General features: G+C 38.8%; 1 protein-coding gene across 1 annotated transcript; it reads right to left on the bottom strand.

The window, feature by feature from the left end:
• Window positions 1-26006, bottom strand: LOC114481033 (SH3 and cysteine-rich domain-containing protein 2-like). The gene is made up of 11 exons (XM_028475338.1): window positions 25622-26006; window positions 11166-11544; window positions 9736-9830; window positions 5441-5525; window positions 5161-5273; window positions 4977-5025; window positions 4500-4555; window positions 4259-4347; window positions 3333-3384; window positions 2079-2216; window positions 1-1898 (listed from the first exon to the last, which is right to left on the bottom strand). The coding sequence occupies exons 1-11, from the start codon at window positions 25712-25714 to the stop codon at window positions 1800-1802; spliced, it is 1248 nt and encodes a 415-aa protein (XP_028331139.1). The 5' UTR covers window positions 25715-26006; the 3' UTR covers window positions 1-1799.
• Window positions 26007-27183: the final 1177 nt, after the last annotated feature.

The raw sequence follows: 27183 nt of genomic DNA, 5'->3' as shown, positions 1-27183 counted from the left end.
TTTTTTAAAAGTTAATAAAAACGAATATGGTGCAAAATAATGCGTTTTGTTAGACAGATCTACTAATAAGGACATTTCAAAGATTTTAGGCCATATTTGTAAAAACAGTGGAGAATCCCTTTAATACACTGTCAAAGCTGCACATGGTTTAATCTTCAATTAAACACAGTAATAAATGTATATGTATGTGTGTGTGTGTGTGTGTGTGTGTGTATGGACTAGATTCCAGTTGCATACAACAAAGTGAGTGACTAGAACTTTTTGTGCATAGTAGTTTAAAAACATCTGTACTGACTCTGTGAGGTGTTACCCGTGTAAAGAGATGCATACATACTGTAAGTGGATCAAGGAATAGTGAAATATTGTTGGTTTTATGTAACATTAAAGGGTACCTGTACTAGTCGTGTGTGTAACAGAAAAAAAATGTGCAGTCAGCCGCACTATCTACATACGAGACGCGGATCGCTCTAATCTACAAGAACTTTTAAACAGATGATTGTACTGTATCTAACATGATCTTTTGGTAAAGCTTGCACCTCAAATTACTTGCAGGTACCCTTTAATGCCATTGGTTTGCACGTTAATAGCTGCAAATGGTCAGAGAGCTACTCAGATCCAAAACATACAGTCATTAGAAGATTATTTATAGACACTATCATATTTGCAAGTACAGTTATTGCAATCGAGCAGATGCCGCTGATTCACTACAGTAAATACTGCATATTTAGAATGAAAGGCTCTTCTCACCACATTCTCTCTGACATACATAAAGAATTTTCATATTGAACTTTTCATGATATAGTTTTCCAAAATAGTTCACGCTAAACTCAGTTTGTGAGAACAGTCCTTTGTCCATTCTTGTGTCGAAGTGTACGTGACAGTGGAAACAGCAGGACAGTACGCTGGCAGGCAAAGCTCAGGATACATGGACACAAAGCAGAGCCTCACGGTGGATTTAGAGCTACAGAAAACATGGGGACATCTAAAATCTTGTGTGTGTGTGTGTGTGTGTAGCGTGCGATTGAAGAGCGTTACTTAGACTCCCTAGGTGTAACGAAAGCGTTCGTCACACTGCAGCTGTAAAGAGCACAAGTGCAAGGCAATCATAGAAGCAAAGGAACTCCCCTTCCCTTGTACCGTGTTTGCACGTCATTTCGTTAGCATGTAGCTAAGCAAATATCACATGTTTTGGAAATTCAAACCCAGGACAGGGTTGACAAATATGTATCCTTACATCACAAAACGGGGTCGCAGGCTGCATGAACTCACCATTTTGGTTTTAATCCTCACTTGATTCCTTTTGAACTGGTAAAACAAAGCCAATCAAACAGTGAGTGCACGAGCAACTAGCATAAACTAACACGATCCTTCCACAGTCTCCTACGTCTGGTTTTCTCTACACAATGACATGAGGACAGTTTGCTCACAATGTTCTCTTGGCTTGACATCATTTTAAACTGGACTATTTTATTTCCGTGTGGCTGATGGAGATGGCTAATGAGGTAGCCAGACTTCCAGCACATACGTGTGCTTCCTTGTAATGCTACATTTCACTTGAGGGCATGTTGAACACCACACAGTCAGAGAGTTGCTATATCAAAAGTAGTCCTGAAACCTCCTGCGCTGCTTTTCATGTCGACTCTGCAGTAAAAAGCCAAGTATGGGTGCTCGTCCACCTGAGATGGTAACTCACTGCGATTCTTCGTCAGAGGGGGTGGAGCTTTGGGATGGTGGTCAGAAAAAGTTGGTATCTGAACAGTCCTGATAATTCCTGTGTCAAACTCACGGCCGAGCGACCCTCAAATCTGCAGCACACACTTCACAGGGACCAGGCCTCGTTTTTTCCCACTGCTTAGCCGCAGGAAACCGTCCGCCTCCTCGTCCTTGCCCACGCAGATCTGCAGGAAGAGCCCCAGTGGAGAAAAGGTGAGATACAGAGCACAAAGTGACAAAAAAAAGTGCATAAAAACTTTCTGTCCTCTGTCATCCAGAACTTTTCTGCATTCATTTGCATATAGATTTCAAATCCCACTGCGCGTGTCAGAGGATAAACTTGTATGGGATATCGTGGCAGTCACCTGGGCCTCTTTTACAGTCATCTGGCCTTTGTCTCTGTCGCCCTGGAAACCAGTAGTGACCTTCCACAGCCGCTCTCCAGGACGGATCCGCTGCACAAAGTTGGCTGGGAAATATCCCACCTTGTCTCTGCTTTTCCCCTGGTCAACGCACACAGATGCACATCTATAGTTTCCATTCAGAGATTGATGGATTAAAACAGACAAATATCACATTCAAAGATTTTTATTTGAAGGGATTATTTTGGGGTTAGTAACTTATCAGCTTTATTGCATTTTCAGCCCTCAAATCTTCCTGAAAGACTCCCAGCACAGAAAACCTGGGAGTGCTGACTGAACACAAGTAAGACTTTTGCTTATTTCGGCTGTTTATATAAAATAAACGCCGCCCCCAGCCCCCCCTCCCTCCCACGTAGTGGCAGCAGGAGGGGCGAGGCGATGTGCCTGTATGGGGCTGTATGCCCGACCCTCAGCGGCTGGCTGCAATCCTTCCCTCCACTTGAATTTTGTTGTAATTGTGTTGTTTTTTTTTTGGCGCTTCTGTGCCCTCACTAAAGGAGCATACAGTAGTTTGGGACCTGTCTTTTTTCCTCCTCTTCATATCTCCTGTTTTCCACTTCTCATCTAAGACACACGGGGCGCCGCCCATGTGGCGGCCCCACAGTTCTCCCGCTCCTGTCCTTCCATGTTATATGTGATTGTCTTTTCTAGTTTCTTGGACTGGATGAAACTGAAATGTAATTTTGTTGCTCTGTAATATGTGCAAAGACAAATAAAGTTACCTACCTACAAAGGGGTGTTTGAAGGTTAGCAGTTACACCGCTAGATGAGAAATATATCTGCTTATTGGGTCAAAGAATCTTCTGTTAAAAATGTAAATCATGGTTAGAGCACCAGAAATCTGTCCAAGCAGACCCCTGAGGACGGTTCTGAACTTCTTTGTTTATGTACGGGTTGGTTTGTCCTCTTTTTGGTGAAGGTTAAACTCATCAGACGTCTCATTAAACACTGACTGCAATCTGTCTTCCTCATCTTTATGCTAACAGCATGCTCGTTCAAACATCTTTGAATGAAAGTACATTTCTACTGTCAGTGTTTTACTGCATCATTTATTCAAAACAACCTGGAGTTTTTAATACAGGTGATGTTTTATTCAGATTTGCTTTGGCACAGAAAGAGAAAAAAATGATACTTTTGAAATATTAACTGCACAGAAAGCACTTCTATGCATAAAAAAATTAAATAAATAAAGCCCACCTTCCACCACTCCTCGTTGGAGTCGTCTGTGACTTGAACTTTGTCACCAGGCCTGCAGAAAAAAAAAAAACAGATGGTTGAGAAAAAGCTTGATAAAAGCATTTTAGGGACTTTTTAGACTCATCAGATTAAATCCAAAGCAATTCCTTGATAATCTGGGGGGTTCCAACACATAAGCTTCTATCTAGCACTTTATGAATGTCAGGGTCGAGTTAAAGGAATAAAATATGGAAAAGTGATGCTCATTTGTTCATCAGTTAAAAGTTTAAACTTTAAATGATAAAACAAGAGCACCAATCAAGCCGTAGCATTTATTTATTTATCATTTTTAACTTGAATCAAGATTAAAAACTATCATATTGATTACTAATTAATGAAAGCCTTCCAACAACTACTAATCCAGCTTTATACAAAACACATGTTCCTGTTATTTGTCCATGAATCAAGAAACAAAATAAATGACCATTTGCTCAAATGCTTCATATCGTATTTGGTGTGAAAATTATTGACAAAAATGCATTCATCACGGCATAGCTTTCCATCACCTATCCGTGTTATTATTATTTCATTATTCTCCTTCTAACAGAATTTGAAATGTTGTTTTTGTGTCCCTGTGAGTTCAGAGTGCATGGCTTTGTGCACGTGAAGAGACGCCTCCTGTGCTGTTGTCTGGCACAGATGTATCCTCCAGAAGAGTGGTGGGCGTCGTACCACACACAGCCATTTCCAGCACCTCTGAGCAAGCTAAAGCCCTTTCTTCCAGTCACACACTGCAGACAGCTGCTTGGTCTCTCCAGTTCTTTACCCAAAGTAGTAAAACGTAAACCCAACACAGATTGCATTCCATTGTAAATGAATTTCTGATAGTTTTTTCCTTTTCGCTATAACAAAAGCAAGTGCACGTGAACAAAGAAGAACCCACTCACTGAAGCTCCAGGTCGTTCTTCTCCTGAGGCAGAAACTTGTAAAGGGCCACGTAGGTGTGAATGGAATGAACCTCTACCCGCTTGGGTGTCTGATGGAACAAAAAATTCAGATTTGAGTGTTAGAAGTTGCCGTTTGTGTTTACTCATGTCAAAGTGTGAAGATGAGAGAGAATATAATATAGAGAATGTTTGTTTTTATAGACACAAAGGCTGAAAGAGGAAAGCAATGCTGACTACACACCTTCAGACTTACTCGGTCTTCTGAATCAGCTTTTTCACTTTCGGGAGGAGTAAGCACTGCAGAAAAGCACATTGAGAGACGGATAAAAGAGTGTAAGACGATACAAAGAGGACAAAATGGTCCAGTGAGAAAACAGCCGGGGGTGCCAGTCAGGGAGCTGTTGTGTTTCCGTAAAACAAATCAAAGATGAGCCAGAAATGAAGGTCATTTACTGTAAGTTGCAGCAGTGTAAACAGATAATCCTTTCTCCTGGGACTTCAGAGACAAGTAAATATACTGTATATAAATATAAACATCCATGAATACATACACACAAATCCTGAAATTCTAAATGGATTCACTGCCATCCCAAAGCTGTACATAAAAAAATATTTGTATTTTTCTCTATACACAGTTGTTGATATTCAACTGTTGAACCCAATTTTACAGTATGACAGACTGATCTGAGCAGTTTGAAAAGAAAATGATAAGACTTACTCCCTGGAATCTGCTCCTCTTCAGCTATTGGCTGGTTTTCCACTTTATCCTGGGATCAAGACAGTGTAGCAGTTAACAATAATATTCTTGGCATGATTAATGTCAACAGGACTTTATGCAGATGACAGGATTTGCCAAGTGTATGTGTGTATGTGTGTGTGTGTGTGTGTGTGTGTGTGTGTACCTCATGACAGGGTGATTCTGAGATGCTGCCAAAGCTGGAACGACTCAACTGAGCCAGTGACTTCCCATAGCGCAGCGCCTCGTACACAGGGTCAACAATGCTATTATCAGCTTCTGCATGGAAGCCGACAAGAAGAAAGCCAACATGTGTATCATTTCAGAGCTGATGCTACACACACACACACACGACTGCACAGTCAAAGACAGAAATGGCGATTAGTAATTGTAAATTTAAAGCAGTTTGCTGCAAAAATAAACGAGTCGGTGCTTTCATAACTCACCCTGAGCAGCAGGCGTCTCTCTGACGATACTTAAAGGTTCACTGATTAGCAGAGGAGAACTGAAGTTTCTCTTAAAGGCTCCCGTCTGACATGTTATAGGAGAGACATGCAAAAAAAAAAAAAAAAATGTGAAGGAAGTTAGAGGCAAAATTGATGAAGAAAAGCCAAAAACACAAATCAAAACATTATATCCAAACTTAAAGAGTAACTAAACCCCAAACCCACTTTTTAGATTAGATACACTTTAATTAATCCCTTGGGAAGGCCCCGTCAGGGAAATTATATTTCCAGCAGCATTACAGAAAAAATAGCAGCACACAGAGTTGAAATAATGTATAAATACAGAAGTACAAAATATAGAGAATATACTAAAAGAAATCAGAATGTACAGAAATACAGTAAGTACTAAATAAATAATGTAGTGTTGTTTATTAATCCTAGTCCCACTCTTCACATTTTAGTAAAAGTATTTTAATTTTGCGTGTTTAGTTGTAAAATGTCAGATATACTGGCCTCTAAGGGTTGAACGCTGCTATTACAATAATATTTTGCTATTGGCTGAAAAGTATTCTATAGATTCCCCTGCGTCATCACTTTCACTGTTGGCCCCGCCCCTCTTATAAATGCTGAGAGGAGGGAGGAGGGTTTCCTCCAATCACAACCCTCAGTGAGCATTAATTGACAGTTTTAATGAGGAAGTCCACTGTGTTCCGTGTGAAACGGCCGCTGTCGCGGTGATGTTTTTAACTCTGTGCTTCGATAAAGATCAGATTCTGGTTTAATCAGAAGGTTTATCAAGCTATGTGTGTGTTCACACACACATCTATGCTATGTGTGTATTCCCGTCTGTCTTTGAGTGTGTGTACGTCTTATCGCTATGTGCGTGAGGTGGTAGGAAAGCAGGGCTGTGTGTGAGCTTCACGTCGTGATTGTGTCTGTGGTTGTAGTGACATCTCAGCTTATGAACTCACTGTGTGTGTGTGTGTGTGTGTGTGTGTGTGTGCGTGCGCGTGTGTGTGTGTGTGTGCAGACATCATTGTGTGCTTTACCGTCTGTCTCTGCACACAGCGGTGTATGCTCCCTGAGTGGGCGTGTCTTACTGTTACACCAGAAACACCCATAATCAAGGCATTTTTTTAATTTTCCTCCTAGTGGCAGGTCAGCAGAAAGCAGGGGTTCAGTTACTCTTTAATGCCTTGAATTTAAGTTACTGAAACATCCTTAATTGATCCCTTCAAAGATTATATTAAAATAATCCTGGTGATCAAAGTAATTTTTGTTTTTATTTGTTTTTGCAAAACTCAAGAAAAAGCTGAAATAAATTCAGTTTAAAAACCAACCACTAGGAGACAATGTTATAAATGAGAAACCAAGCCAACCCCCCACTGTCTAATTCAACACTAAAAGAGATTGCTGTTGACATTTTCTTTCCAAGCCCTTTGGTTTAATGGCCTGAAGAAGGAGAAGACATGTTGATGATGAATGAGAGAGACTGCAGTTTAGAATTATTCTGATAACCTTTTGACAGAAACAGAAACGTGGTGGTAATGGGTCGACCTCTGACTACCTGATGGACACGAGGAGGCGGTTTGAGCAGCACAGAGCCCAAATAACACGTTAGATTACTCTGTATGCAAACTTATTTAGATGCACACAAAAAAGGACAGTTTTGATTTCCAAAACACAAAGTGGGATGAATTTCTCTTTTAACGCTGCAGGAAGCAGCAATGCGGAGCAAGCTTATGATTATGAAACATTTTTCTGACTCTGAGAACAGATCTAACTAAATTATTCTCTTTGTCAAGACCAGCCACTGCAGACATGGCAGTGTAAAAGTTTGGCTAGGTTTCTTAATTTAGAACGAGAGAGATATGTTTAGCTACTGTATGTGACTCATCACAGATCATTTTACAAAGAGCAGCTGTGATCAAAGTGCATCTTTGGCAGTAGACAGTTTTGCAGAATACTCGCTTCCAACTCATTGACACGTAGAACAATGCAAATCATCAGCCAAATGCATCTATCCGCTGTTAGTTACCACGATGAATCAATTTTAAAAAGGCAGTAAGTGACAATATCGAAAGCTCCAGTTTCCAGTGCCGTCAGTATGAAATAAAGTGGATCCAATTAAAGCGCTGCAGTTAATTTACAATAGAGTTGTTAAGTTGTAAATGCTCTTATGAACAGATATTACAGTACAATGTGTTGGGGCACGAAATATTGTTTCATTCCCCTTTTGAAATTTTTTTTTTTTAAAAAGTTAGATTCTCTAAAATGTGTGTTACTCATTCCATCCATCATTAGGTTGTAGGGGTGTGTACTGCCTGGCATCTGGCGATACGATTCATACGTCACGATACTATAAATCCTGTTATTAAAGTATAAGGAGATTATTGCAATTTTGTTTTTTTTTATATATATGACTTAAGAAACAAATATCTGTAAATGTGTACATCTTCTTGAGAATTATGTATTATGTATGAAATATATTTTATTGGGATATTTTACACTCAAAACATTGGCTTTAACATGCCATGTGCTAACAAGTTAAAATAAAAAAATAACATACAATCTGCCTGTGGCTTTGAAATCAACTTTGACCTTAGTGCAACATAACTGAGGTACTGTATATGCCTAGAACAACAAATAAATGCAGAAAGTTAGCATTTTCTTTTCAGATTTTATTGAAAAAAATAAAATAAAACACAAGCTGGTCAACATGCACACTTCTGTGTGTAGTTACAATGTCTCCTGCAGTGGAAAAGACTTTCCTGGTTAAATAAAGGTTAAAAAAATAAATGAATAATTGATATGGATGCATTTTGAATCGATCAGAGAATCGCGCAATGTAATATCGCCAAATTGATTTTTTTCAACACCCCTATTAGGTTCTATAGTTTTTTTAAATAGCATTCTGAGCAAAATGTTGTAGCTGAACAAAAGTGATTCAGAAATAAAAGAACGGGGGTACTTAACCACTGAACTAGTCCAACACATTTAATTAAATATTTGAAAAAACTAATGTTTAACATTTTTTCATGCGTTTATGAAGGAAAATATCTTGCAATTCGCTGTGCTCGATGTACTTGGCTGCACTAAATCACCTCAAATAACTAATTGCACTGATTAACAGCACATTAATTACACTAAGATCACCCCTCCACCCCCCTCTCTAAGGTCTGACTTTTTTCCACAAGCTTCAGGTGCTCACAGGGCTGAAACTGGCATTTCCATTAAAAATGCCACACTTTCCCACATGAAATACACATTCAGGCCTGGACAACAACATGGCTCTAATGAACTGCTAAGTAACATTTCACAAACAATTTGTTTTCACACATTAAATGATGCACTATGGAAATGTGGCCTTGCACACCATCCAGTTTCAGTTAAAGGCTCAATCTTTGCTTTTGATGAGTGTGCACCAACGGAAAAGGACACTGCCAAAGGCTTGGCCCGAGTCCGTCGTGTCATATCCTCAAGGTATTGTGTGTGCCTCAAACACACAGGATTTCACACTGAATTAACCCGACCAGCTGGTACACAGAGATATTGATTATCCAGCAGTGTGTTAACTGGGAAGGAAAGAAACTTGGGGCACAGACACTGGAGAGGAAAACGGGGGGGGGGCTGTAGAGTATGTGTAAAATTGTTGACTTTACCATTGTCGTCCTCAGCAGTGGCATTTAAGGTTGGGAGATTTAATCCAATGCTCTCCTTTCACACAATTTCCGCCTGCTTTGCAAAGTCGCGGTCAATCTAGGATTCAATTAAAACCCAAACCTCTTTCCCTTTGCTGTACAGAAATAATTTATTGTCTTTTAACAAGCCAGAGTCTAAGAGGCTAAGTACATAACCCGGGTGAAGGACTGAGGCAATTACAGCTTCCAGATGCTGTGTAATTCTGCTGACACAATGTATTCTGTGCTCATCCCTGTGCTGGAGAAAGGAGAGGAGCTTCCGGTAAAATTTAGAAACAATTACACGGGCAATAACAATGTAATTACCAATTCAACAATCATTTTTTAGGCTATAATTAGCTGAGCTGACGACAGCCACCAAACTAAAATAATGTACACCAGTAGAGATGAGTTGTCCACACTCAAAACTTCACAAAAATATGTAACTTTAAAAGTAACGTTTCTAACTCAGTCAAACCAAATATAATCTGTTTATCAGTTGAAGGTTTTTAAATGGTAAAATTTCAAATCCAGTCATATTTATAACACTTCAGGTGAAACTGTGGCACAAGTGTTAGTGGTGTGCAGTAAAACCAGGGCCTGAGATCTTCTTACCTTGCCAGTACACGGCTGCTGGGAGAGCTCAGAGGAGCACCAGAGGTGGGCTGCCAGCTTACAGGCTTTACAACGCAACGCCTGCCTGGAGTTTCCTGCAGCAAAGGCCAAAAACACCAGTTCAACTCAAGGATATCTCGAAAAACATAAAGATTGATGCCATTTTGTGGTGTCGGCTGCAGGCAAAGGCCAAGGCCATAGGAGGTATGAGGAAAGCTGAATTAGAGTCTTCTAATCCCTTTGGTGCATCTATTCTTCCTAGATGTCAAGACCAGCATTAATTTAAACAACACTTCAGTTTTCTTCCTTAATCAAACAAATGTCATTTGGCACCAGATAATTAAGGCGATGCATGGGTACATCATTAACATACTGACGTAAAATTAATTAAAATACAATTGTGTATACCACAAAATGATATACAGTATTCAAAAATTGACAAGAACTACAGGTTTCCCAGTAACTGCTTATTAACTTTTACAAAAAGTGCATCAAGTGTGAATATTTTGTGTCAGTTTGTCTAGGTAATCTCAGTGCTCAGTTGATTTCATTTGGGGAAAAACAATAGTGGAATTGCAAATTTCGAAGTTTTACCCAAAAGTTATGGAAAATATAAAACATCTGTTTCTTTACGCAACAGTGGGCACTATAGGATCAACCAAATAATCATCATTTTACTAAATAAGTGCAGAAATCTCAAATAACCTTTGTAAATCTTCATAATTTATTTTCAAGGACTGTGGGGTTTCTTAAAGCTGCAGATTTACAGACACAAAGAGAAACTAAACCCCTGCTTTCTCCTGACCTGCCACTAGGAGGGAAATTCAAATAAATGGGCAGGGCTCCTGTAGCAGTTAAGACACGCCTACTCTATACTATAAAATCTCAAATGAACAATCTATGCTATGCTAACTAGCTACTCATTACTCAATACAGTGTACCTCTATCCACTGTTCTCTCAATCCAACCTACGCACCACAGGTTGTAGAGTTCACAGGTGAAAGTATTTATAAAAGAGGTGTGGCTAACTGTGCTTGTTTGTGACGTAAGATGGTCCCAAAACGTCACATGATCTTTTTCTCAGCCAATAGCAAAAATCTAGTGTAATATCAGGGTTTCAACCCACAGAGGGCAGTCACTCAGACATTAATCAACTAAATACATAAATAATTGAATTGAATACTTTGACTAAAATGTTGAGGATCAATTAACAGCACTACTTCATACCCAAATTTATTTGTATTCAGCAAAAACAAGTGGTTTTGGGGTTTAGTTACTCTTTAAGTACCGTTATAATTGAGCCAAGACAAGGTGTTAACAGACATCATAGTTAGTTAGTTTCCCCAAATAAAGCAATAGAATTACCCAAACATTCATCAATTTTCTTTAAAAAAAAAGGTAAACTCTAATGCTTGCAGAAGTCCGCCTACCTTGGATCATGTGTTTACATCGCTGGCAGCTAGCCGGCCGACGGAAGACGTGCTCCTGGAAACAGTGGGTCTTGAACGGCTGCGTTGGCCGGGCCGGGGCCTTTGGTTGAGTCTTGGAGGTCAGACATGGCGAGGGACAGATGGATGGAGACTGTGATGATAACGACGAGTTGGGACTGATGGATGAGGTCAGAGAGGGAGCGCGCTCGTCGGCATGGGAAGAATCTGAGAGTGGCGGAGGTGAGGGTAGTGGCGGTGATCGCACCGTGATGATGGCTGAGGTGTGACGAGATTCACCGTTGTTGCGCAGAAAGAAGTTGTCCATACTCTTGCTGCGAATGACCGATTTGAAAGACAAGGAGCGCTTCAGCCGCTGCAGCTGTAACAGAAAGACGAGACATTGGGAATTTTTACAGCAGGGAATTTATAAAAAATTACAATAATGCCTATATCAAGATATACATATTTTTTGTAGCTTATTTTACTTTAAAATATGTGTTTTAGGTGTTGCTCCTTTCACTACTTCTCAGTACAGCACAGTTCAATGGATTTCTGAGTGCATTCTAACCCAGACCATCCCCTAAACCAGTCTTTCTCAAGTGGGGGTATCATAAATGGTCTGTGTTTAAAAGTATCTTTTTCCTCGTCCTCCTCTACACCTGCTCATTCATTCTCCAGTTCCACTGCACAAAAACCTTGAGACAAACACGACAATGCACATGCGAGTCAGTTTGCAAACTGTTCACACTAGAGTCTGATACAAGTCACATTTTCAATGGTATAATGTGAACGGACAAACACAAAATCGGATCCGAGCATTTGGGCTTGCAGTGTGAACGTAACATTAGAGTCATCTGAGATGGGCTCGAGCACCCTTTGACCCATGACACATTGGATGTACAGGTTTAGAGGATATCTCAATGGAAGATAATCCATAAAACAGGAACACTTGGTTTTTGGTCAATGGTGGAAAACCATCAACCTGGCAAGAGCCAGATTGATGTGTAGCCCTCCCTCTAAATCGAGTTCCTTTCGGAACCAGGGAGGGACATGAACAGAATGCTTGAAGCTGATTGGGCGAAGCACCTGTCCACCATGATTTGTTTTAGCCAATCACACGATAACGAATGATGTCGTCGTCATAGGCATGCGCCGCAGAGACGCTGCTACAACAAGGCTCCGCTGGTGAAAACTTTTTTTTGGGATAGTTATGCTGTGGTCATTATGTCGTTGAGTGACTTTTGCCGTTTTTGTATGCGAGTTAAGGGCACGTTAACCATCCTCCTTCGTCGACGTCTTTCTATTTTGATTGAGAGCTATGCTAATAACGGTAGCCCAGGTAGTTCCTCTCCCCGCAACTGCGCATGCGCCAATTTTGCTTCGGCGCTTCTGCCCTCGTCACACCCGGAGAATCCATCTTGCAGGCAAGGTTAGAAAACCATTAAATCAAAGGAAACATTGTTTGGATTGAAGTTAAATGAGACAAGATAAAAAATGTTTTAAAAAAAATGTAGATTTGTATCTTGATTTAGACTAATGGAGTTAGTTTCCTGGTATAATCACTAGAGCATGTTTTTTGGCACCGTATAAGTAGCCTTTGTAAAGGACAGTTTATTAAAAACCTTCGGCCACCTCTGACCATCCTTGCCCTGCCTCATTGACACCCGATCTTCCACCTGCATTATTTCCACCTTTTTTTCCCTTATGTTGCATTTTTCATGTCCCATGTGAATCCACTGAGGTCAATGCAACTTTAAAGTTCAAGTGTGATTGGTTTTATTGAGCGGGATCAGGGGCTGTAGCTTTGCATCGGGTGCAGTCAGTGGAGCAAAGTGGACATCGTCTCCACTTCCATCCAGTGCTCTGAGCCACAATAAAAAGGAAGTGATAATGACAAACAATTATGGTGTCTTAGAAGGGAAGAGACGCCAATTCATGAGGGAAAAAAAGAAATGCTGTGAACTCTCGCATCAAAAGAATGGCTGGAAAAATGAGTGGAAGGATGTATCAAGTCCTCCTCATAAGCCCACTCCCAAACACGCAACTAAGGACAACAGTTTGACCACCTGCTAAACCTCAAACTTCAAAGTCTAACACATTTTTAAACCTAATCTAAGATTTTTTCTCTAATGCCAAACCATAGTCACATCCTATTCCTTCCGCTGCTTTTTTTTCATCTCTGAAGGCATCAAATCACATTCTGCACTCCATTGCAGGAAGCTGGATCGATACTAGCATTGACCAGGTTTCTCTTTCCTTCTTTAAACTACAGATTCACAGATGCCAATTAGTCTGAGTGATGACAACACTCCTCTGTTGACCCATTAGTGAGCTTCTCTGGTAAATGTTTCCTACAGGGAGCTGAGTCCAGGCTTTCTTTAATGGCTTTTTCTTGGCTCGGACGGTGGCCCATTCAGTAATGAATGTTCTTCTCTATTAGGTTTTTTAACTTGTCGGACTGTATTAATCTTCTCTGCGGTAAATGCCTTGTTTTTAGGAAGAAATAGAGTCTTCAGCAAACTGGCACAATGAGAATTAATTTATTTATAATCGCTTAAAGCTTTTAAATAGATTAAATAAAAACATCACAAACTTATGTTAAAGGGAATTGTAATAAACGCAGAGTTATTCGTGCATTTGAATTTTGGAGGTGGCTGGCTGACTAATGTTGTGGTGCCCAACATGGGATTTTTAGGACCGATGCCAATATTGAGAGTTTTTAAAAAGCTGATATCCGATGTATAGTCAATAATATATGAAATAAGAACATTTATACACTCAGGATGTATACTGTACATTAACACAAACTAATACCCAAATATTGATTCAAGACAAAGATGCAAAACATGTGCATGCTTTGCACTGCTCCGCTCGCAAGTCATGTGATCAGAACTTTTTTTTTTTCGTATGGACTGTAAAGCCAATGATAAATAAGAAAAGGCAAACTTGTCCAAACTAAATTTCCAGAATCCAATTAGAATTTTTTTTTTTTTAAATAAAAAAATAAAGTTGCTCAAATCTTAAACAGTAAACATGGATTAATCCAAAAAGAAAAATGTAGGACAGCACAGAGCCACAGAATCAAAAGTTAATACATCAATTACAATTAGATGCCAACTAACCGGCTGTTGACTAATGTCGATTAATCGGTGATAGCTAAAACTGGCTCAATTAATCACACCAAATGCGACTGAAGTGACTATGGTGACGCTACTTTATGCGCCCTTCAAGTCATCAAACTGGCCACGGGAGAGACGGAAGAAGCGCTGAAAGCGACTTTAGTCCGAGCACAGGTCTGGTGAATCCAGAAACAGAACTCCAGACTTTATTCTCCATTCAACCACATTTCTCTGAGTCACACCAGAATACATCCGACCGGAAACACCGCCTTCTCAACACAACTACGTTTCCCACCACTTCACAGGCACTGGGTGAATTATGAACGCAACTGATCGCCACAATATCATCTATTGTATGAACAACACTGGCAACAGAGAAGCCCCTCCCCTAAACGTAATCTCATCCCAAGTTGTTTGGACGCGCGTCCAGAGTGTCTTCAATGCTGGTGACAAGCGTCTGTATTCAATGAGCACAAGCGTCCAACTACGGGAGTGAGGCACAATTTTGACGCCCGAAACGCGTTCGGCGTGAACGCAGCATTAGAGCGCCGCTGTGTCGCAACATTCCGTCAGTAGTGAGTTTCTCCCTTTCACTGATGAAATGTGCGACTACGCCCTCACTTCTCATCACAGGCAATTTAAGCAACTATAGCCGTCGAAGTCGCATTCGGTGTGAACGCAACCATAAAACAATCAACTATGTCATGATTGAGCTCCTATTTCAGGAAACACGTTTTACTCTTCATTGTTCTCAGGTGTCATGTTACAACAAAAGCTTTACAGATTAGATTTTATTCTTTAGGGAGAAAAGCATATCTTGCAAGTTACAGTATACTTTAGTGGCAATTTTCCCAGAAAAGTGAAGGCAGTAAAAAAAAAAATAGGCTTAACTCCACCAGGTATAATAACTAAAGCTGCCCACACCTTCCACTTTTAGTGCCTCTCAGTGTCTGCCATAAAAGTGCTGTGCTGCGTTATGTCTCTTTCACAAAAACTCTAACCTATATTTGTTACCAACCGACATTTAGAAGACTTTCAATAGCAGGTGAAGCCTCTGTTTCTGTGGTAATACCAGCAACCCCTGCTGATAAAGAGTGACACCCTTTTCAATAAAGAAGACAATGAAGCCCCTTAAATCATCGAGCATGTCGTCTAAAAAGAGACCTTTGCATTTAATTTGATGTCCTCTCATCACCAGGAAGTGAAGAAGCACTGGTTTTATCCCCACACGCTGCATTCAGCAAACTGGGTTCTAATAAATGCAAAGCCCCAGGCTTCTTAGTGGCACTCCTGTGTCTCTGCAAGGTTTTTAAGTCTATTTGTGGATCAGAGACTGGAGACCTACCACAACGCTGACTATAATAAAAGAGTAGAATACTAGAGCACACAATGTTTGTGGATAACAGAAGAGAAGAAGACGGAAGAGTCAAAGTACAGAGGAAGGAAACAATAAAGACAGATGTAGTAAAGGCTGAAAATGGGACAATGCTACAGTGAAATGCACCACCTACTCCGTCAGCCTGCATGTGCCACGCTTGGTCTTTGGCTGTTTTAAAATGAGCAGAGTGATGTTTGGTGGGGCTTTCTATAAATAGGCTGTTGTTGGGAATGGTTGGATAAATTAATGATTAGGAGGAGAGGTGGGTGCTCAGACCGAACATGCCTGTGAGACAAAAAGCCATCCTGCATTACCTGGGAATTATCATTTAATTTAACTTGATTAAACAGTAATTAGGTAATAGAAAGTTAAATATAATACAAGTATATACTTAAGAACTAATCTCTAAATATGTTAACGCTAAACTCTGACTTTGGCATGTAAAGCTTTCTTACGATGATGGGCAAATCATAAAGTAAGCAGTTTGAGTAAGCTGCAGGATAACAGTGAACGGTGTTAAAAGCATTGCAAGAAGTGATAAAAACATTGATCGTGCCTTACTGTTGGAACAGAATCAGTTTAGGTCAATCTGAGTGCAAACACTCAAAGACTGCACTTTATGTCATGCAATCTCAAAACTATGAAAGGCTCTCGTTTGAGGTCATTTACCATTTTTGTTTGGAGCTTTTATCTTTCCATTTCTATAAAGAGCTTTTGTCTAACTAATTATAAAACAGCTGCAGGCTCAAAAATGTTATGAACCAAAATGCTTTGATAGGCTGCTATCCAACACGACCATGGTTTGTAGTTTTTCCTCACAGTTATCATTGATAGTTTACATGACAATATGTATATTTAATTTAATTTTAAAGATGAATCAGGTTTCTTGTATTGTTCACAATCAAACTGAATAAAGTTAGTTCTTTAACTGAAGTGTTGATGTCCTTTAAAAAAAATAAATGACATCTTTATTGCAGCATGTGAACCTTGTTTAGTAGAAGTACATTAGCTTAAATATAGTGTAGCTGATTGAGCATGGGATCTTCTATTTACGAGTTTTACTCTTTTCACAAACACATTTGGTCATGTCTCTGTACACTGCCCATCATTGTACAGTATGTGCCGAACAGTAACTTTTCAATCGCCCTAAATCCTTGTTATTGCCCCAAAGGAGGATGACAAACAAATAATAAATGAGACGGACTGAAATTATTTTATGGTCCTATTGTCATTTCTTTACTACATTTTGCAATCATCAGCACAAAAGCCTCCAAAAAGGAGATTATTAAACTGGCACAAGCTAGTGATGACAAATTCCATATAAAAAAATATTTCATAAAACTGCGCTCAGAGAGCGCAAACCTCAGCAAAGCGTCAAATATCCTCGTTGCCAGATATTGATAGTTATCTTGATCAATGATTCAGATCATGATACCAGGATCATTCACACTTTAAAGACTTTCAAGCTTTTGGCTGTGCTGTTCTATACTCAAATAGAAAGTAGGGGTGTCGCGATCCAATATTGATATCTGATATCGGTCCGAAAACCAGAAAATGAATATCGGATTTTATCAGACTGCATCTAAAATCTCCGATATCATAACCGATATAATAATTTTTTTTTTATTCAATTGTAGAATACTGTAGATATTATGTTGACGGTTAAAATGCATGTAAAATCAGATCAATATCGGTATCGGCCAGCACTAAAGGCTGCAATGTCAGTATTGGATCGGATATGTAAAAGTTGTATTGGGACATCCCTAATAGAAAGCGAAACAAAACTTATGACTGCAGCATGTAATGTACAAAGTCACCAGCAGGAGGTGGTGTAGAACCTGCACAAATAGCTGAACACAAGGAGTTTTCGATTTTAAAAACGTATCCAAATTCGGGATATCAATCTGGATTAATCCAAAAAAAAAAAAAAAAAAAATCTAACTACTTGTTACTCATCTCATTTTGTATATTTCCTAAAGAAATTCATCACGATCTGTCCATTAGTTTTTAAATTAGACCGCTCACAGTCAAAGATTTAAAAAATGCCAGCAAAAGCATAACCTCCTCGGTGGACAAATTAAAAAAGATTTAGCTGAATTTCATTATCCTCCCATTAGGGTGGCATGTAGCTACAGCTGTGCGCGCATACAAAATGTGTCTTTAGATGCATGCAAGCATTCCCCACCAGCAATAAAGCTGCATACTCAAGCGTGCAGCAAAAGAAGCTTGCAAATCCAAATTCAGCCATTTAAAAGGCTTAACTGCTTGAGGAGCTTATGTCATTTGTCATGTGCACCAGGTGATCGCCACAAAGACTGAATATTCTGCAACAATAGGCAAGAGTTTATTCCATATTTTATGCCCTTTTAATTTTTCCTTTTTTTTTTTTTAAATGCAATAATGTCACAATTAAGAATAAGATACAACATTTAACCAACAACAAGCTACATTTATGTTTAATTTGGGGGTTGTTTAGTGAAACAAATATCATCTACAGAAATGTATAAACTCATGCACATGAAAATGGCTCAGCGTTGGGAGACCTCTAATCTCTTAAGTTTTAGTCTAAACTTTCCAACATCCTCTTTATGAGAGGATATAAAGTTTCCAATTTTTCACCCTGCTGAATTCTTATCAACACAAGTTGAAAACATTTTAGTATACTGTTATCTAACAAATGAGAATTTCTTGGGTAAACTTGCTATTTGGACAAAATAGTACATCATAAAGATGTTTTTTCTTGTGTTTTCATCAAGACTTCAAGGACTTGAGAGCTTTAAAGAAACAAACTCAGCACTTGGACAGTAAAGCATCATTCTCCTCCACACCGTCTTGTCATATTCCCAGAAGAATCCGCAGCATATTGGAGTGCAGGATCAGCAGCCTATGAACTCAATAGAAAGCGATATTTCAATGGGATCATCATTAATCAAAGAAAACGCTGGATGTCCAATCACAGCAATGACAAGGTGAGGAGAGATGATTTATGAGCTGATGACTTGGCAGCGGAGACGACAATGATGTTCGGCTCCTTTTGCATTATTTTCTGTCACTCTTACTAATTTACTGTTTTACCGTTTCATCTGATCCTTCATCAGTTTTCTGTGCACACTGTGTCTTGCACATGTCAACAGGGTAAGTAGATCTCATTAGCAGGCCAAGCACAAACATATTACATATTTCCTCCCCCCCATCACTTGTGAGGAAACCTTAAAGCCTCACAATAGGTAAAAAAATTAATAAATTGGAATATTGTCTTAGAGAATAAGAGAAGAAAGTAATGAAATAAAACATGGTGACATGCACCTATTCAAGTTGGTTGCAACACGCCACTAAGAAAGATGAAAAGAATATTAGAATGCTGGACTGACCCTGCATGACAAAGTGAGCTGTTCAGCCTTTGGGGAGAAGCTCAAAGTAGAGCTGCTCCTTCTCTGCTTGTCATGTAGTTAGATATAATGCACGGATCACATGGCAGCTTTTCAAAAGATCACAGAAGTTGTGTCGGGTTATTTTCTTTAAAGTACTTTTAGAGCAGCCAGGAATTAATTAAACTTGCCATTTCGTCACACGAGATGTTGTGACGCAATCTGTGACTGGACTCCGTGGTGATTCCACGACGACGGCTTGCACAAGGTGGCCGAAGTTTTTGAGAAAATGTGGACTTGAGTCATCGGAACATCGTGTTGGTCACAGCGTGATAATGTCCAAAACATGCATGCGAGGCATTTTCGTGAAATGTTGAGGCCCGATTTTAAAGAGATGGAAAAAAAGAAACAGGTCAAATTGATTTTTCCGTTTCAGAACGTAAATTCTGTTTTTCTCGATCAAGGAAAATCAGAGGCCTTAGTGATGGTTGCGCCACACTAGCGACCGGAATCACCAAGTAGTCGGGTCACAGATTATGTCACAACTCGTCCTATGACACGACATGGTAGAGATGTAACGATTCACTCAACTCCCGATACGATTCACGATACGATTCTCTCACGATTTATTTTACAAAATGGGGCTGTAGAAAAATGATGACTGAAAAATATTCCTTTATTTTTTGGGGTATTTTTTTGGTGCTAAAAGTAATCATTTATGAACATGTTTAAAAGTAGAAGGCGGCCAGAAAGAAAGTATTAGCAGATTCCGCCCGCCGACAACACTTCTGGATAAAAAAAGTACTGCGATTCAGTTTTCACAGTATCGATGTGAATCGTGATACCTATGATTTTTAACCGCCTTACCATTAATCGTTACATCCCTACAACATGGCAACGAGTACGTCTCACCAAATGGCAGGATTGATTCTGTTCTAAAAGGACTTTTAACCAAAAAAAAAAACAAACAAAACCACTAGTATAAGATCTTTTCATAGAGCTTGTAGCAGAAATTCACTTCAGGTCAATTAAGTTTCAGGTCCCTTAGTATGTTCAGTCTAACATGCTCCAAAATGAGCCATTTAAACACATTGTAGACGCATAACGTCAGTGCTTCTTTGACTATGCAACCGTGGCTCAGTGGGTCCTCCAATAACCAGAGGGTTTGGGGTTCAAATCCCGCTCTGTCCAAGTCGTTGTGTCTTTGGGCATGGCACTTTACCCACATTTCCTCGTATGAATGCGTATGAATTGTGCATTAACGTTGGTGGTGGTCAGAGAGGCAGTAATGGCAGCCACACTTCTGTCAGTAAGCCTGAGGACAGCTGTGGCTACAGTACAGCTTACCACCACTCGTATGACTTGATGTGCGACTGGTGTGAATGAATAATGGTTTCTGCTTTGAGCCCCCCACCAATGAACCCTGATGGTAGATTTGCTGACTCAGCACAAATAAATTGTTTTTTGTAACAGATAATGTACTGTTTAAGAATGTCCTTAGTGTTTCATCACAGTTTATTAGAAAAGTTTAAATATCACCTGAACTCTAGCATTTCAGTTTCCTTGTTCCGGCCTAAACTCCCCAGATGCTAACAATAGCTTCATTAAAAAAAAGAGTAAGATTGAGAGAAACACTCATCTTCACGGTATTCTCAGAATGAGCATAAGCATAAAGAACGATATAGCCTCCGAGTCGTTACAGTGGAATAATAATATTTGGTGCAATCACCTTGCCTGTAGGAGGAGAATTATTCTCTCACTGTCACTGTCTCACTAGAATCCTGGAGGGCCCACTTAGTGTTGTAATAAATACTCAGAGAGCTGAAGTGAGCGAGGGGAGTGAGAAGGACTGCAGAGACAAGCCAAGGATGGAAGACGAGGGCGGGTTTACATTGAGATAAGAGCAGTGGAGGAACAAGATTGAGGAGAGTGACACAAGGGAATCGTGTGAAGCTGGAGATGTCTTCTGCTTCTGAAGAAGATCCCCCACTTTTAACAAGCATTAAATCCTCCCCTTCCTTCTTTCCCTCTTAATTCTTCATCTGCTGGACGTGCGACAGTCGCAACAGCAGCTTTAGCAAACAAAGCTGCCTGCCCGACACAGCTGGCTGGATCGTTTCCTCCCAGTTCTGTTTTGTTTGGTCCACAATTTGTGTGAATTATGACCCCAAAGCCCAGCTAGACACAGCAAACATCTGCTGGCCCGATTGGCTCATAAATTCATACAGCACCTTGCTGCCCACAATGCATTGTGCTGCCTGTAGTCAAACAGCACCAACACAAAGCCCTTCACGCTTGTACCACATCCCTGTAGTTACAGTATATCTGAAAAATTACAGTTGGTGGGGCGAGCTATAATTTGAAGGAGCATAAAATGAGACGTGGTCAATGTAGGTCAAAGCAGTAAAAGGCAACTGAAGAGAGGGATTTTTTAATTCAGCCAAAATGTACTAAATTAGGACTTTTAGTGTTCACATTTCTTTCAAAGTACCGTACGGCTATTTTCCAAAAAGACAAAAAAACACCAAAACAAGATGAAACGATTAGGCCTGTCACAATAAATACTACATCGACTTATCGTGCAATAACTCATGGACAAAACGATATATTTTAGGGCTCAATATTTATTCTGTACATTTTCTTAGAAAAAGTGGAGAGATTTTTGCTATTTTCTTCGTAATACGAAGAAGTCACATTAATATGACTTAATTATATTTTCAGCGCAGGCCTTTTAACGAAGTGGACTAATCCAAAATTGTTTCATGGCAGTGGCTCTCAAACTTTTTGTCAGGAACCCCCAAAATATGCATGAAATCAGCTTGTACCCCCCACTGCTGAATACAATTTGTGTCAAACACATGCTATATCTATTGTATTGTTGTTTTTTTTAGTCATTTATTGTGTTGTTTGACCTAATTTCACTTATATGAACGTGTCTTGTGGCAAATAATTGGTGAAATACAGTGAAAAGCGTTTCTTTTTTTTATTGTACTATTATCGTATTATTTTTCTGAAGCAATATGTCCTCCATCAAAATTTTTTATCGCGACAGGCCTAAAAACAATACACATTTTAAATGAAAATTAGCTTATAGAGGGTCTTCACCAACGTCACGTTCTGGGCAGTAACCTGGATGCGCGGCCATGTTGGAGGCATTCAGAGGTAAACACTGTGATGGATAAATGTCTGAAACCACAGAAAAGCTCCTCAAAATGCGTTACAGATGTAAAGACATACAGGGAAGGACTTGGTCACGAATAAAGTGAGGGTTTATTGGTGGTGCAGATCTATACGAGTTGGATCAATGACGACCCGGAGAGTCTTCCGTCTATTGCGTATCCTGGTTTTAACCCAATCTGGGTCATCCTTTAGATAAAGGTCAGACCTTTGACCTGGAATACAATGAGAAATACAGCTCTACATTTTAGCTCTACATTTTAACATCTGTGTTGCTTCTGTAGCAGGTCATTAAATGTGATTATATTAAGTCAATATTGAATTATGTTATTATCATCACACTAGAAAATGAGTTAAGAGTTTTTTTTCACGGTCTGACTGATTGGTACAGCCAAAAACACGACAATTATTCACCATTTCCTCTCAAATTTCGGGATTTGCTTGTGTGCGTGCGCTTCGTTTACCTGCTGAGTGCCTCCAATATGGCGACTTCTGGGTTGATGACGCGCAGTGAAAACCCTCTATAGAGTTTGGAACAGAAACTAAACTGTGTGTCATGTATCCATTCGTTATCATCTTGACTCTGCTGACAGGGATCTGGAGTCCATGGCTACTTTAAAGGTCCTCCACGACCCTCGTCCATAACAATGAGAAAATTCTCACAAACACCAATTGAGAAACGCCAGTCCACTTAATTAGACAGATAAATAAAAGTATTCATCCAACTTCATCAAGAGAAAAATTTAAACCTGAAATTGTCTCGCAGCGAAGCAACAGCAGACCAATATTTCCCTTTAACAATGCTTGTTATTACTTTACACAACCTAAACTCAAAGTTCATGCAACTTTAGACACCCCGTGGGTTCAACTAATAATATATATGTATTGAAGCAGCGTCTTTATAGTAGTGTTTCCCAAATTTTATTGCCCCATGTACCCCTTAGCCTTTATTTCTTATCACAAGTACTCTTTAGCTCATGTTATACATTATTTATTTGTGTTTGTAGGCTCGTCTAAACTCTTTCCTGTGTCTTTTTATTCATTTATTTCTGATGTTTGGCTTGTTTTAGAATTTGAACTTCACATTTTGGTGCATTTTAAAGAGTTGTGCCACAAATTATTATTGATAGATGAGAAAAATGTCTGTAAAAAAAAAAAAAAAAAAAAAAAAAAATCTCTATAATGTTAAAAAATTTAAAATTCATATTTCAATATTTTTTCTGAAAATGACAATATACAATATAAATCTTGATTATTTTAATACAAGTAAAGTTTTACCAGAAATACAATTCTGGGTTAAATTTGCCGACGCAAAATGCCACACAGGCTAAAAATAACATCACAGTGCTTTAAGAATGGTAAAAACAATAATAATAACCTGTGCATGTATCACAAACATGGGCAACTACAGCCCCAAAAGTAAATGCACAAAATTACAGCCAAAAAAAATACACAAACTTACAACAATAACGCAAATTAACAGAGAAATACACAAAAGAACAATACAAATACTTCATAGGACAACACATTACACACAAGGAGAAAAAAATGCGCAATGGGACAACAAAAATACACAAAGAAAACCTACAAAAAAATATAGAGAAATATACAAAAGAACAACAAAATACCCAAACAGACACAAGGACAAAAAATGCACAATGGGACAGCAGAAATACATTAAAGAACAAAAAAAGAACAACAAAAGACACAAAAGGAGAAAAAATACACAAAAGAATAACAAAAATACACAATGGGACATTTATTAACAAACCAGCTGCAGAATATGTGCCACTTTAATCTTTTTCTCCTCTAAGGGACAGCACGTGTGAGTGAGTCCTTTAATGTGGCACATTTAGACTCAGTGATCATCTAATCTCATGCATTCTGAGAAGTAAACAAAGCAGTAACTCCTAAAATTAGTATTTTAACAGAACATTAGCTATGAAAAAAAACTACATCAATATAGGCAATATTGTAATTTTCTATTACACCAAAATATCAATCGCGATATATCTTGAATCTCGAGATATCGCCCAGCCCTACTGACAAATGTTTCTGTGTACCTCTTGAGAGGTGTTCACGTACCCCAGTTTGGGAACCACAGCTTTGGTTGTCCCACTTAACGAAAGAAGAAGAAAACCAATAAACACATGTAGATTAAATGCAGGCTATATTTAAAATATATTGACAAGGCTCAGGGCGGCGACCAATAAACACCTTAGAATTAATCTGACCTATGAACATAAAATCCATTCTGTAACCTTTGTCATGTCCCTGAAGGGAACAACAACATCAAGACTCTTTGTTTCCTCTTTAATACAGAGGTAGGCACCTTTTATCACAGCAGGGCCAAAAAAGTGTATTTGTCTGATCAGAGGGTCACATGATCAACATTCATGTCATCATTTAGAATAATGACCAATCTGAACATTAATACAGGACAGAACAAATAGTTTTTATAGTACACATGTGTTTTTATGTCATTCTGTGTATGTTTGTCGTTGTCTTGCTCGTTGTGAGTCCTTTTGTGTATTTTCACTGTAAAACATATGTTTCTTAGAGTCATATTGTGCATTTGTGTTGTCATTTTGCATTTTTAAGCAGTATTTTTTGTGTATTTCTGTTCTCGTTTTGCTTGTTTGTTAGTGCTGTGGGTTTGCAAAGTCATTTTTTGTGTTTTTCTTGTCTTTTTGTGTACTTTTGTTGTCAGTTTCTGTAATTTTGTACATTAATGTTGTCGTTTTGTTCATTTTGTAGTAGTGTTGTGTGTTATTGGAGTTTTTAATCATGTCTTTTACTGTATTATCCTGCAATGTTGCAATTCTTGGTATTTTTTTTCATGTATTCTTGCTCTTGTTTTGTGTATTTTTCTTTCATTTTGGACATTTATTTTGGGGGCCGCATTAAATTAGACCGAGGGCCGAATGTGGGCCCCGAGCCGCCAGTTGTCTATGTCACTCTGCTCTAATATATATATACAAAAAAAAAAAAAAAAAAGCGTTTTATCCTGTATAATTTCAAACAATGGAACCACCAGTGCCCCAGTAGCTGCTTCTCCATTTACAAAGCACATATAATAAAATATAAAATATGTTTTAGTAACAGATATATGGCCTACACACCAGAGCATGTGATCTTTACTGCCATCTAACTTTAGAGCTGTGCTAATTGCACAAGTTAAAGCGGCTTAAAGTTGTGATGCAACACCTGCAGTGAGCACGAGAATAGGCTAAACCGGAAGTCGCAAAACAAAACAAAAAAAAAATAACAAAAAGACGCATAAATGTTTTTTTATTATTATTTTTTTTTTTAAGCCAGAATTCAAGAACAGTGATGATGATGATAATATTAATAATGATCAACTTTCTTCAGGTTTATATCAGGTGAGGATAATTAACACAGGTGTGTCGGTACCTTTGATTCCTGCTGGGTGGGCACGGTGGCTTGTGCTCGGTGGAAGTCCCGGTTTTTAGGTTCATTCTCATTCTCCTTGATTTCCGTCATCATGTGTGAAGAATTGCCGGTGAAATATCAAGTCAGCAGATGAAAAACGGAGCCAAAATGACAAATCCGCAGCGACACAGGGAAAAGAAACGTCTGGAGCGCGGTCTAGTCTCATGTTTCACCTGCAGCATCCATCAGGGAACCATGACGAAAAGCCCCTCCCCCCACCTGAGTCTCCTTATTAACAATACAATTCACTCATAATGATGATAATAATAATAATGTTTCCAGGAGGAAGATATCCAGGCTTCTGTCTCTCCCTACACACACACACACACACACTCACACACACTCAGCGCTCTTACAACTTTGATTTCACCGTCGCAAAGCCCGTCGCTGCACCGGATTGGCTGTCACATGATGACGTCAACAAAAGAAAAAAAAAAAAAAAAATAAGGGAAAGGGGGGTGGGGCAAGATTCAAACCAGGGTTGGTGTCATCATTGATCATTAATTACAATTATGGCATAATTGTACTGTAATTGTAATTTTTTTTTCAACTATTACTATGATAATTGAAATTGATTTGTAATTGAGTTCAGATATTTGACTTTGCAATTGTAATTGCCATGAAAATTCAATAAAAATGGTGAATTATAATTTAACGCAAAACTGTGGAACCTTGTTACAGTTCTATATGTACAGTTCTACACACATGTAGTTAATAATTATTAAAATATGTTTCATGTCAAGCTTTACCACATTTTATCATTAAAAACTGACTCAAAAAAAGCTCAGACGCCCACAGCAAAAATATTAAAAACCTATATTTTCATAGATTAGGAAGAGATTGGAAATAAATTAGATGATAGATAAATGTTTTTAGTGTATTTTACAACTGATTTAGGATCAGTTAGCATTAGAGATGCTAACAGAAAACTAACACTAGAGACACGTTAACTTTCTGAGGATAAAAAAATCATTTTAATTTAAGTGTACTCGGAAAAAATGATGGTCACTGTAATCGTAATGGAATTGTAATTGAACATGGGTAATTCAAAACGTAATTGTAACTGAAAAATGTAATTGACCCCAACCCTGATTCAAGCTATATAATAGCTAATTTAAGGACTGTGTAAAGTAATTGATTCTAACAAATATCAGAAGGGTTTAATAATGGCTTCCACTATTTGTAGATCGTTTTCTCTTTTGGTAAATTAAAAAAAAAGGTAAAATAAATGTTGCAAAAAAAGTAAAGACTGAAGAATTCTAACATTTAAAGAAAAATAAAGGAATCTGCAGTAACAGAAGAGAATAACTATCAGATAAGGTAGTGTTTCTCAAATGGAGGTACGTGTACCCTAGGGCAGGATAGGCAACTGGCGGCCCGGGGGCCACATGCGGCCCTTGTTCTAATTTTATGCGACCCCTAAAATAAATGTACAGATTTGTAGAAAAATATTGCAGGAAAATATAATGAAAGACAAGAGAAAAACACAGAAAACACTCCAAAGACACACAAAACAGTAATAC

The sequence above is a fragment of the Gouania willdenowi genome, chromosome 19, assembly GCF_900634775.1.
Source record: "Gouania willdenowi chromosome 19, fGouWil2.1, whole genome shotgun sequence".
NCBI classification, from domain to species: domain Eukaryota; kingdom Metazoa; phylum Chordata; class Actinopteri; order Blenniiformes; family Gobiesocidae; genus Gouania; species Gouania willdenowi.
This window is presented reverse-complemented; position numbering and strand designations above follow the sequence as displayed.

Bases quoted from the DNA above. Each gene is read 5' to 3' on its own strand.
- LOC114481033 (XM_028475338.1), bottom strand. From the start codon at position 25,714: ATGATGACGGAAATCAAGGAGAATGAGAATGAACCTAAAAACCGGGAC. The intron at 4,556-4,976 runs GTAAGTCTTATC...GCTTTTCTGCAG, and splicing joins AGAGGAGCAGATTCCAGGGA to TGCTTACTCCTCCCGAAAGT. The intron at 2,217-3,332 runs GTGGGCTTTATT...TGCGTTGACCAG, and splicing joins CCAACGAGGAGTGGTGGAAG to GGGAAAAGCAGAGACAAGGT.